The sequence below is a fragment of the Mya arenaria genome, chromosome 4 (assembly GCF_026914265.1).
Source record: "Mya arenaria isolate MELC-2E11 chromosome 4, ASM2691426v1".
In the NCBI taxonomy this organism is placed as follows: Eukaryota; Metazoa; Mollusca; class Bivalvia; order Myida; family Myidae; genus Mya; species Mya arenaria.
In genome coordinates this window covers 13888682-13901874 of record NC_069125.1, presented here as the reverse complement: position 1 = coordinate 13901874, position 13193 = coordinate 13888682, and the positions used below count along the sequence as shown (strand labels likewise).

At 34.8% G+C, this 13193-nt stretch overlaps 1 protein-coding gene across 1 annotated transcript in view; it reads left to right on the top strand.

Moving 5' to 3' along the window:
- LOC128230115 (LIM/homeobox protein Lhx1-like) overlaps positions 1 to 7524 on the top strand; it is a 39172-nt gene extending 31648 nt beyond the window's left edge. Inside the window, exons 5-6 of the mRNA XM_052942134.1 lie at positions 3870 to 4025; positions 4390 to 7524. Coding sequence (XP_052798094.1) covers positions 3870 to 4025; positions 4390 to 4550 — 317 coding nt within the window. The 3' untranslated portion in view covers positions 4551 to 7524. The remainder of the gene's footprint in view (positions 1 to 3869; positions 4026 to 4389) is intronic.
- The last annotated feature ends 5669 nt before the right edge of the window (positions 7525 to 13193 follow it).

The window sequence follows — 13193 nt, the reverse complement described above, 5'->3', positions numbered from 1 at the left end:
TTGAATCTTACATAGCAGGGGACTAGAGGACAATTTTCTATCTTAATCAACCATGCGGATTATTCAAAGTACGTACACAAAAATTTACATTTGAAGTTGGAGGAAGTATCAATCATTTGTCAAGGGAAGACGACGCCATGCAAATTAATGCAACAGCTTTAAAATAAGAAATAATTTAACATACATTTTACGCCAAACGCATACGTAAAATTTGATCACAAATGCAAAATAGAGCGTAGGAGGTACTGAGAGACTCAAGCCGACACGCCTAACCTAAGAACAATACGTCGTCGTCGGAAAGGCGACCACACATGGTCGCTAACTTAAACGATCAAAAAGCTAGTTGATGTTCAATCTGCCCTTTTTGTTAGTATGGCTGTATTTACCGTCATTTAAAATACATTAGAGCCGCCTATGCTTATACTGTTTTTATTATCAAGAACTTTATCAATACACGGTCGTTTTTCAAACTGAAAACTGTCAAAATCGTCTTTGATGCAATATTCGTTGGGCTTATCAGTAAGATCTAAGTTTGTATGATTTAAATAAAACTCATTACTATTCATATTTGATCATTGAAATTCGTCATTCGGTTGACAGCGGTTTTCCCTGTCGTTCACCGCCTTGCATTTCGACTGTCGTTTGTTACACTTCTATGTCAGCAACCACCTATGATGTTTTGCGATTCAAAATATGCCTCATGGCCTCATCACGTTTTCGTATATATATATTAAAGCATATTTACGAGGTATATACCGAAGCTTGCCGGAGATGGGCGAGTTGTTACGATTGCTATAATCGTAACAACTCGGCCATCTCCGGCGAGCTTCGGGATAGACCTCGTAAATACGCTTCAATATATACGAAAATGTGATGAATTTGCCGCAATTAATTCGGATCTTTATTACGCTTTGAAGAAATTTCAAAATTATCTTTCAGGACCGGTATAATGTCACTACTTCTCCTCACTTAATAAAATATGTCCCTTGGCAGTTGAAAACACACAAAACACGTTTATAATATGTGCGCCGCCATGTTGGGCTATTTTAAAAGAATTGTATTATTTCCGAGGCCATATCTGTTGCATAATGACCGAAGGTTTCCGATTGGTTTATTCTACGTATCGACTATATCCCTCATGGTTTATACGCATCGTTGATTTTGTCATCACAATTCAAATATATTAAAATATGTTTAAATCAATATATGCATTTGAGTGCATGCGTTCTAGAAAGGTCAATGAGAACACACTTCACACATAAGTGATATACACTTATGGACTTGTAACATATTAAGTATAATGTGTCATTCTCAAGTAGCAGTAATGATTACGGTCAAAATTGATTTTATCTAGTGTTCAATAACATGTTTCCACTTAAAATTGAAGTTTATAATTCCAGGGTTTTTCATAATTATATCAGTGGGTGTATACCACGTGATACATTGTGTCATAAATGCTATGTCGAAAGGTAATTGTTTTGCTTTAAATGAAGACTTTAAACAAAGATAACTTCTTCTTTTTTTGAAATGAAACAATAACGCAGACTACATCGCTTAAACAGCCCTGCCTTCGATATTTTAGCAGAGTTTGATTGAGGGTTGATTTTCCAAAAACACTTCGACAAAACTTTTCACAAAACTGCCGCCTGGTGGAGCAATATCAAAATGATATTTTGAAAATAGGTTCGTAGAAGTGTTTGAGAAAAATTATCACCTTATAAAACGGTATTAAATCGAAGGCGGGGCGCTTTAATCGGCATAGACTGCACTTTGTTTCTTTTAAAATGATGAAGAAAAAGTCACATATATTTTATGTCTTCCTTTGAAGAAAAATGTTGCCTTCGAACGTAAAATTTATGACGCAATTTATCACGTGGTTTACACACACTGTATGTGCCCATTCTGATTCAAAACAGCAATTAAAGGAGTGTTCTATTTCAAGAAGTGTCAGTTTGGAGTATATCCATGTTTTACTGTTCTATTTTTAGAAGTGTCACTATGACATAAATTGAGGAATCCCCCATTACCAATGAATAGAAATTATACACCGTATATTTTACTTCTCCATGCTCTGGACCAATGAGAAGCTGTTTATTTATAGGGCATATAATAGTTTACATGTACAATTCAATATTCGTGGTGTCAGTGTCAGTTTGGAGTATTTCCATGTTTAACTGTTCTATTAATTTATAGAAGTGTCGCTATGACATTTAATGAGGAAACCCCAATTACCAAAGAATAGGAATTATACACAGTATATTTTACTTCTCCGATGTTCTGGACCAATGGGAAGCTGTTTATTTATAGGTCATACAATCATAGTATACATGTACAATTAAATACTTGTGATGTCATATTAAAGGAGGAGTTAGCATTGGCCATGATTCAACTGGTGAACAAAAAATATTCACATTTAATTGCTAGCATGTCCATAAGATTGTCATTGTATGTTTCGGTTCATACATTTATTTTTAAACGAAAATGTTGTTGTTTATTTAACTTGCGGAATTCTCTATTATTTTCTTTAATAAAGAAATGAATTTTACCGTATTCCCGAATCCGTTTGACCATTTGTCGCTGACACAGATAAAACACTGCCATTATAGCCACATGCAATTTGAGCGAGACTTCTATATCTTTGGAAACACAGCAGTAAATTCTTTTGAAAACGAATCCTCGGATATTTTTTCGAGGATTTCTGAGATAGGTTTCGGATAACCGGAAATTACGTCCCACGAGCGTCTCTAGAATATCTAAGCGTCTCAAAGATCCAGACGCGAGGCTGCAGCGTCGCTGGCCGAGAGCCGTCGTGGCTACTTGTAATTATCTTTCAAAATAACTCATGATCTTCCGAGAAATGTAGTGGCATTTTCAATTTCCAAAGATAATTGAAAACCGAGGCGTTCCGAATAGTCGATATCTTCTTCGCCGGATTTGCCTAACAGTCATAGCGTAAAGTCACGCGAGTAAAAATAAATTACTTTTTCAGATCATAAACCAGCTTTAGAGACGTTAACATACATACGTTTTATTTCATTTTATGTTCTAGAATTGTTATGTTTTTTTTTAAGTTTTAATACGGGAATGTTTAACTACGGTTTAAATTTGTCATGAAATCCTTTGCAAATATGGTGGAGTTTCTTACCATATTTTCTCAATATTAAGGGACTTTTAATTCGGATAATGAGTTGGCCTAAACACTAAAATTAACTGACCACCATGCAAGCTTGATAATGTGATTTTTTTTTAAATCGACCTCACATAAGTCAATAAAATTAGCCCTTAATGTATTTTTAATAATAATAAAAACATAGTTGTTTATCTGTTTGAAGAAATAAGATTGTTAAAACATCATTAGCAAAGTTTTATTTGGTAATGGTAGAACATATTAAAACTACATCAACCATGTAAGTGTGTGTTTTTGTTCATTCGGTAGCAATTAGCCTCTATAACAGACAACTACTATACCTGTTCATGTCGTTTTAGTTTCATCTATTTTCGCTTAAAAAGGTTGCAAATAAAAAGGCCACAGAAGCTTTGATTGTAATGATGCTTAATTGCTTAAATTTGTCGAGGAATAATTATTCAACTTTTTAACAGAATAATAATTTTGAAACTTTTAAACTTTTTTCAAACTTATGTGTGTCATATTTCAAAATGTGGGAACATCAGTTGTCACGTGCGACGTGCACGTGGTCCTCGCGTGGAAACCTGGATGAAGAAATTCAAATTTCGAGCACAGAAACTCATTACGTATAAAAATTAAGAAATATGTTTTTAGCAAATACTGTGAAATTATTTTTTTCACAAATAGTCAACAAATTGTATTAATCATCGATGGTTATTTATATTATGTTGTTGTTTTTCAGATGGCACTCCTGAGTTTTATCCGGGGTTTCCAGGGCCAGGATACGGCGATTTCTTCCCTGGCCAGGGACCGGAAATGCCCCCTGGGATGCCCCTTCTTCCACCAGGGGGTAGGGTCACCCCTCCCATGTCAATGGACCACGGCATGCACCCTAATGGTAAATATAATAATAATAATAATAATAATAATAATAATAATAATAATAATAATAGTTGTAATAGTAATAGTAATAATAATAATAAATAATAATAATAATAATAATAAATAATAATAATAATAATAATAATAATAATAATAATAATAATAATAATAATCATCATCATCATCATCATCATCATCATCATCATCACCACCACCACCACCACCACCTTCACCACCATAACCACCAACACCCCCACCCCCACCGCCACCACCTACATTTAAGAAAATACAAAAGAGTTGAATCGAAATGTAATGAAGTAAAGTGGATTCATTGAATAACATTATATTGAATTGACCTGAATATAATTGTTCATTTTCAGGCCACATGGGTCCCGAAGGTCAGTACCTTCCCCCTCCAGAGATGATGCCCCCTTGTTCCTCACCCGATACGCTCATGAGCCCAGAAGACCAGTACATGATGACTTCACTTCCGCCCAGGTCAATGCAACAGTTCCAGCAACATCCGGGCGAAGCGTGGTGACGTCAGATGTCCCAATGGTGACCCCATTGTAAAACTTTCGGACGTTCAACATAATTTGACAGAAATGGAGTTTTTCATAAATGTTAAGATGACATTTTGTGTTCAATTAGGACTTATATCATATCTGATGACTTTCTTTAAAAAAGTGCTAGAATAAAAAATTGTTAGTTGTCGTAAATACGTCTGTAAAAAGTTCATAAACAAATTCATGATTAGCAGTTAATCGTTTGTTTAAAATTGATACATAATATCAATAAGACAATAATTTATCATTTTTTTTCTGTATATGTTCTATCTTTACAAAGAACAATTGTAGCTTTTCATAGAAACCAAGGTATTCATTATTATTTATAAATCTATTTTCATTTTTTTCTAGTCCGGAGAAAATCAACATTTTTAGTAATACAGTCATGCTTTGTACGGTGTCTAAGTTAAACGTCCCCGATTTTATCATTTAATAAAGTTAATGTGTTATATATATTTTATTATTATTTATTTATTTTGTATATAATTCTTGTGTACATAGAAATACTCATTCATGCGCTATTATTTTAAACTTTCTTACAAACGGGAAAAGCAATATCACGTGATCAAGAAATCCGCATTGAAACCAATTATAAAATGGTGTATTTATTTTTCTTGACAACAGCAGTCTATGTGTTGCTGTAGCCTTGGTGTCGCTGTCGACGTGGGTGTCGTTGTATGAAGAATTTCACCTTCGCCATAACTCAAATAACGTTTAAGAAATTGATCTGAAACTTGGTATAAACACATGTACCAGATATATAACGCACATGTATGGCAAGGGACCATAACTTTGATTTTAAAAATTGTCGAGTTATTGCCCTTTTTGAATGAAAACAGCTACAGCAACAGACGAGCGTTGGCACACCCCGCGTACTCTTGTTAATCATACTCCTAAAATCAATACAATTAAAAAAAAACACCATCAAGTATTTTTCTGTGAGCTAAACACTATTTTAACACATCGGATTTCTTTGATCATATTTCACATTTTTTACAAGTTGAACAAATAGAGAATAATCAAAAGAACTGAAACATATTTTTCACAACTGTGAATTTTCTAGTTTCACTCTTCTCAAATTTGTGAAAAGTATGATTTGTGAAATTGCGGCCAATAAGTCTTTTCATGATCATTGTCCATTTTTGTTGCATGTATGCGAACAGACTTATGGAATATTCGTTTCGTTATATGTCACCAGTATTTATTTTTTCATTCCAAGATTATAACAATATCAGGGATTCAGAGTGTATGGATTTATGTGCTATGTGAAATACATGATTATCTGTTTAAGGCTGCACTCTCACAGATTGAACGTTTTTACAACATTTTATATTTGTCTTGGAAAGATATTATTTGGGGGAAAATATCTGCAAACCAATAATCTTAGATTGCTGACAAAAAATCAGATTACAGATTTTCATATTTCCCTTAAAAAATTAATGTTTTATGGCTTAAACCGTAACTAACAGGTTTAACAAAATGCATAAAACATCATTTCAAATTTCAATAAAAAAAATCTGCGATCTAATTTTTTGTCAGAAGTCTTTTATAACTGGTTTCCATGGAATATCGCAAAAATTGGCACGTTCCAAGACATATATATATATATATAGTTGTCAAAACGTTCAATCTGTGAGAGTGCAGCTTTAAGGTAAACCATTCATCAATAGAATGCAAAGTTGTGGTAATGCATTTGAGATAATAACATCGAGATTATTTATTTCATTTTAAGTATTTCATTTTAAATAACACCAAAATGACGCTTCGATTAGAATATGATATTTAAAGGGAGTTAATAAACAAAAGTTCGCATTGATGTTGTAGCAATTTTATTAGTTTGTTTCTTAAATTATCAAAAAGCTCTCAATGAAAACTTTAAAATATTCAAATTTGACATTTTGTAACACTAAACGAAACTTTACCATCAGCATGCTTTGTACTAATGATGGGTGGATTACCGTAGTTTATATATATACGGCTTTCATCCGACATATTACCCGGGTAATTAATGAGGTTGCGAAACAGTTCTTGAACGCGTGATGTGTACGTGTTGACTTCTTAATGTGTACTTCGTCATCAAAGTATGTGTACATTGTACGAATACGCATACGTGTGGACTTCTTTTTGTCTATTACGTCATCCGAGTACATGTATGTGTACACTGTACGGGTTCGGATACGTGTGGACATTTTTGTGCACTACGTCATCAAGGTATGTGCACAGTATACAAGTTTAACATTACACGATGCGGTAAAGTACGTCTTCAAGTTCAAGTTTGAAGAGAATTTTCACAAACTGCTTTTAAACTCAATCGGTCAACGTTTGCCTGTACGTGTTTATATATGTTCAAGTTGACGTTCAGGTCGTGTATTGCAGCCTCTCTTTGTTTTGTTTCATACGGTTTATGAATTCCAATTACTATTCTAATAAAAGGGGTGTATGACGATGACGTCACTTCCTTTCTATGAGTTTTTTTTATCTACTTATGAAAGCGTGACGACGATGTGCTTCGATACAGACGCTGAAAAACATATTTACCGTCTTTGTTTGATTTTCTTATATATTCATGACTATTCTAGTCGCTGATTGAGAGGATAAAACCACTTCGAATCTTAGTTGGTATGACGTCATTATTGTTGACGTCAAACATCAGCTAAATGACGTCGCAATTTTACATTTTTTTCAATTTTCTGTTTCACAAGTTATATGTTAGCAACGTTCATGAACTATTTGGAATAGTCACTGGAATTCGAAAATCGCCTTTGCCCGGATTTGTGTCACATTTTCTTTGAAATGGTTAAACCTGTGTGTTCTGTACAGTTGTAAATTATTCTATGTTTGTTGATTGCTTTTCATTTTGTTACCAATATTGAATGACATTAAATGTGCGTGATTGTTTGTAAAAGTAATATGAATCTAAATCATGGTGAATAAACTGTTAAAATATGATTTATTGGTATTATAGCACATTGCGTTCTTGTAATAGTCACGAATTGTCACGATTTGTTATGATATTGCTCAATTCTAATAATGTCAATATTTCATTTTCCGAAATTATCATGTTATATTTGCTTTTCAAATGAACACAGTTGCACAAACAACGCATTTTGTAAATAAAGTTAATTTTAGCCATAATTAACGTACCGTGAAATTAACTTGACGAATATTGCATATAATTATGGTGTGAGATCCAATATACTAGTAGCCGTATGATTTGTACAGTCAAAAAAGGGTAAAATTATAACTACAAATCAGTTTTTGTAAGAGGTAATATGGAGTGAATATTCTTTGTGTTAATGTTTAACTATCTATTTAAAAAACACGCTTTTTTATAACGATTGTGAAATAATTTATTACATCCTTATATAATTCACTCTCGTTGGCGAGATGATTCGTGAGAGTGTGGTCTTGTGGTGTGGGGGCAACCGGAGTACCTGGAGGTAACCTATTTGTCCGGCATGGTGACCACAAACCAAACTCACATGCGTGATATATGGGGACGCTGTGAAGAAATTGTTTTCTTGAAATAAATTGCAAGCATAAGTGCAGGCATAGACGAGGGACCTTAAAAAGGTTACGCCTTTGTTTAGAAAACCTGTAAGAAATCATGATTTTAAGAATAATGTTCTTTAAGTATCATTCACATGCGTACGACGTGGATGGAAAAATCCGAAATGAGGGCACGTGCGGAAGACGGTAACGAGGATTGCGGAGATACCGGCCGCAAAGCATGCTCGTGGGTCGGAATTTTTTGCTATACCCAGCATTCATGTGAACGATATTTTGCCTTGCATACCTAAAATTTAAGTCTATATGCAATTTTGACGATTGAAGTGTTGTTTTTAGATATTCCACCCAATTGCGCATGCAAAGTTGCCTATTAACGCTAACGTCATGACGCGCAATAATTTGAATTAAACGCAAAAAAAGTTCCCAATTGTCGTCAACGTTTTAAGTTTTTTTTTAAATTTAGATGCATGTGAGGCGTTTAAATCGGGGTGGATAAGACAGAAATGTTCAAGCCCGGTAAAAAACCCTCGGAAACGCATGTCCGATATGCAAGAAAAGTTTGTTTTTTATTCGTACAAAACTTTTTTTAAGTAACGAGCTGCGGTTTCTGTACAAAGCAAGTGACAAGAAAATGAAAACAAAACAATAATTTCTAGAACAAAATCACAAAAAGCAAAGCCTAAGACAAAACAACCTGAAGACAATGCCTAAAAATTGCTCCGTCTTCCGGGCGAATCTGTCAGGCGGGAGGACTGGAAGTGACGGAACGTCCCGCTATCTCCCCCGTCAGGCTCCGGCATTGATCGCCAGACCCACTTCATTATTGTTCCTTAATAACTTTTAGATTGGATGTCACGATCAGGCTTCCAGAATCTATCAGTCGGAATGCCTCGAACATATTTACAGATTCTTCCGCGAGATCTCGTCTTCGAGACGTTGTCTTCTGTCGTCACGTGATACGAACCAACATTCGGGAAACTTTGGCAGTTTTCATAATAAAACGAATGAAAAAGGGCACAAGTTCACGGAGAGTGCCTGACTTGTCCATTTTTATTTAGAGTGAAACTTATTCATTTCTCTTTGAAACAAAACACCAATTACAGCAACACATGTGTTTTACCAATATTTTACAATCACATTAGGTAAAGACGAACCATGATTATCCAACATTGACCTTCAAAGAACCATTCGGCAATGGTACCATGTTGTTGCTTGACAATTGTGTATTTAATTCACCATACTTGCATAAAATATGATAGAATAAGGTGAATCATAATATATTGTTTCGAAAATATCGCTGATTTTAGTTTTATAACATAATTACATTTATTTTATCGATTTGATTTTTGTACGGTGCGAATATAAGAATTTCATATGAAATTTGGGTACGAATTGGATTTTCCCTATTTACAGTTACCTCCCTTTGTTGTAATTTAGCCATGTTTAAAAAGTTAACGATCAGTTTACATTTCTCCTTATAAAAGACCCAGAGGCACAGTATTAATTATTTAAAGGTCGTATAACTCGTTGACGAGTTATTTGCATCTGAATTGCAAGAAATTGACCTAAATGCAACTTAATTTCATGATTAAATTGTTGGAGATATTTTTAGTCGAGTGTAGCTCTTCAAAGTGTGGTTTGTCAATTCAGTAGTAATTTATTGTATGTGGCACTGTGTAATGACTAATTCTGTAATATTGCTAAACGTTAATTTTGCATTTGTTTCGTTTCGACATTGATGTTGATGTTCCAATGAAGACGTTTCATGGTTATTCAGGTGATACTTATTTGCAATGAAACTAATTGGAATAGATTTTTGTAGTCTGAACATTTTTTTCTTACAAACATAGCTCAACAGATTTCATTGCATTATAAGTAAAGCGAAATAATATGTAAACTGTGTCGGAACCGTAAACACTACGTCAAGTCATTGAGCAATTTTGAATTGGCATTATTTTAATAAGCCCATTTGCGTTTTTTTTCCAGTGTGGTTTTAAAGGTGTACTATATAGTTGTGCACTTGATCATGAGAGTGCACAACAGAAACGTATTAATTTTATAGCGAAATAATGCTTACACTGTGTCGGTACCAAGCATACTTCATTTGAAGTCATTAAGCAATTTTGCATTGGCTTGATTTTGATATAAGCCCATTTGTTTTGTGTTTTCCACAATGATGTTTTAAAAGGGGCACACTATCCTTTTGCACTTGGTTGATGCACAAGTGAAACGTATTAGTTTTAATGCATTATTATGTTATTATAATTTGACTTTAACGATCAAAACAAATAAAAGCATATGATTTATGTTTACAGATGCAAAATAGCCTTTATAAATTGGGTTTTCAAATAATGGCTGCGTGGTCACAATTTCCCCAGTTAAAAACGCCAAAACATCGCCAATACTTCATTATTATGTACACACATCATTTGTTTTGTTTTTGGTCATGAAAAAAAGTCAAATAAGTTAAAAATAATGATACATTAAAAATAAGATGTACTTTTCTTTTTGTGTCCCTTTTAGAGTGTTCCAAATATATTTGTTTAGTTAAAAAGGTTACCTCCGAGGTAGGGCCAGTTCATGAATTGAGCAAACTTGGTATAGTAGTTAAATTGTCGTACCCACGGTCTTCCTGTATAGGCGCAGTACGCATGTGTCAGTGTAAGTTTGACATCACCGTACCACTGACTGCTTTACGGTACACTTTCGTAACCTATACGGAATTTTGCGACATACTCCCTGACAAAAACACGGGTGGCCCTACTCATTATAGTTGTCAAAATTTGTTTAACAATACCTCGAAAACTGCGGGTATTCTTTTTCCGTGGAATACCAACGCATATTTCACGAGTCTGGCCTATAAAACACGACCATAAAGTGACGAAGTGTCACTTATATTGCACTACGGCACACAGTCTATTGTAAATTTTGGGCTAATATTTCAAATAATGAGAGAGAACCGGGTAGTATAAAATTTTGTAGGCGTTAAAATGCAGTAAACGAACACAAAAGCCTGTGGACACGATTGAAAATGTCGACCACTTTTGGGACATGTCGGTGTTGACTTGTAGCAGTTTAGGTAAAATGACACTGGTGTTTTATATAAGAAAACACATAAAAGCATTGAATACCCCACATAGTGACACCAATCATTGTCTATAATTCAACGTTTTATGGTACGCAAACAGGGACAGTGTTCGTGTAATATAACACACCCAGTTTAAGTCATACTCGCGTCCGTTGCCTGGGTATTGATCAATTCTGACGTCCATTTTGAGAAGCCATGAATTTAAACGCTTAAAGTGTGGTTGCAACCCGGAACCCCTTGGGCGAAAGGCGGACACATAAACCACATGGCCACCCTTGCAGATATACATGTATTGTTAAATTATATCATATTTTCCACTATGTATTCGTTTTCGTTTATCCAGTCAACACTCGCTATGTTCAAATCGTTGGGACCTCGAGAAACACTTCGAGAAAACGAGCATTCGATATAGCCGAAATACAAAACCCAAAATATTCGAAAAAGGTTCGAAATAACCGAAATATCGAGATAACAGATTTAAACGAATACTTGTATATCACAAGCTAGCGTAGCGAGATGCCTTGATATGTTCTATGATATTCAAAATATGAACGAAAACAATTTTAGAACTTTACCCTTATGTTCACGTTAGCAGTTGAGTTTGGTCATGTAGATCGCATACAGGAAAAATAACTGACTATTTTTCCATATCAAGGCGTTTGTGCATTTGATAAAAAAAATATTCAAATTTCAAAAGCAATATGGCGATTTCATTAGCGAACAATGTAGGGCAAAAAACGATCAAAGTAACCATACCGCTAGGTTATGATGATTCCACGACCCTCAAGCCAGTATATCAGACAAGGATAAGAGCGTCTCAGTGTCACCGATCTCGTGGAAAGTCTCCAAGCCTGAGCCTCTCTACCCGTCTCCCCCGGGACTTCCCGGCCCTCTAATTCTCATTTCGTGTTCATTTAACAATGTAATGAAGATATCAGTCGTTACAAAGACACAAATATCAAAACGAGGAGAGTTCATTTCGGAGGGAACCCCTTGGGACCGCCTTTAACCGTAGCGCGACACTAATCCCTATTTTATGTTCGAATAACTACAATATTAAGAGAGTTTCTATTGGAGTCTATTTGAAACAGTGTCCCATCGCAATTATAAGTTTCTCATAATCTTTAATCATGCAGATCGCGGCATGGGGAGACTATGGCATATAGGAAATAATGGAGGCTGATCCACGACAAGAAGTCTTTAGGCTTAAAAGGTTTAAACGAGTTTCAAAGAGTCACCGAAGGAGAAACCTGACACCTGACAGTTCATTGTGGTTTAGTCTGTTATAAAACACATAATGGATTGATCTTGCCTCACAGAATTGATAAGAAACGTTAACGGCAATTCAAGCGGACGATAATTTCATACGTTTTTTTCTTGAAAATGTTTTATGCGTTGTTACTAAATGTCGAATATCACAAACCACACATATGGACAGTGTGGGTATCATAAGTAAGTATATATATATATAGTTATAAGGGTTTAGCAAGAGGGTTATGGTAGGGTGCTGCACCCTATCTTTTTTTGGTAGCACCCTTCTTCCCTCATGGAGACCAGCATGTGCACCCTCCTGCATTCAAAGAATTAAATGCTTAAGAAAACAAATTTGTTTTTGCTTTTGATTAAAACTTGAAATGTGATTACAAATTCAAACAGACGTTACATATATGATAGCTGAAACCTATTTCTTCAAATTTCTAACATATTCTATGCAATTCACAATGCTTTAACTATTCACTGTCCGATACAATGTGTGCGTTTGTCCCACAGCACCATGTCCCTTTTTTGTAGCACTCTGTCCTTTTGTTAAAACCTGGCTTAAACCCTAGCTATACACAACTCGGGTACCATTACTCCGTCGCCTTACCATTTCAATGTTAACGAATGTACATCAATGTACAAAACTGCAGTACATCCAAAACCTACTTCATACATACGCTTGAATGATTACCAGAACCTGAGACCAATAACAGCCTCTTACTTCCTGCACAAGTTTGTCTAACAAAAGTTTACCGCCATA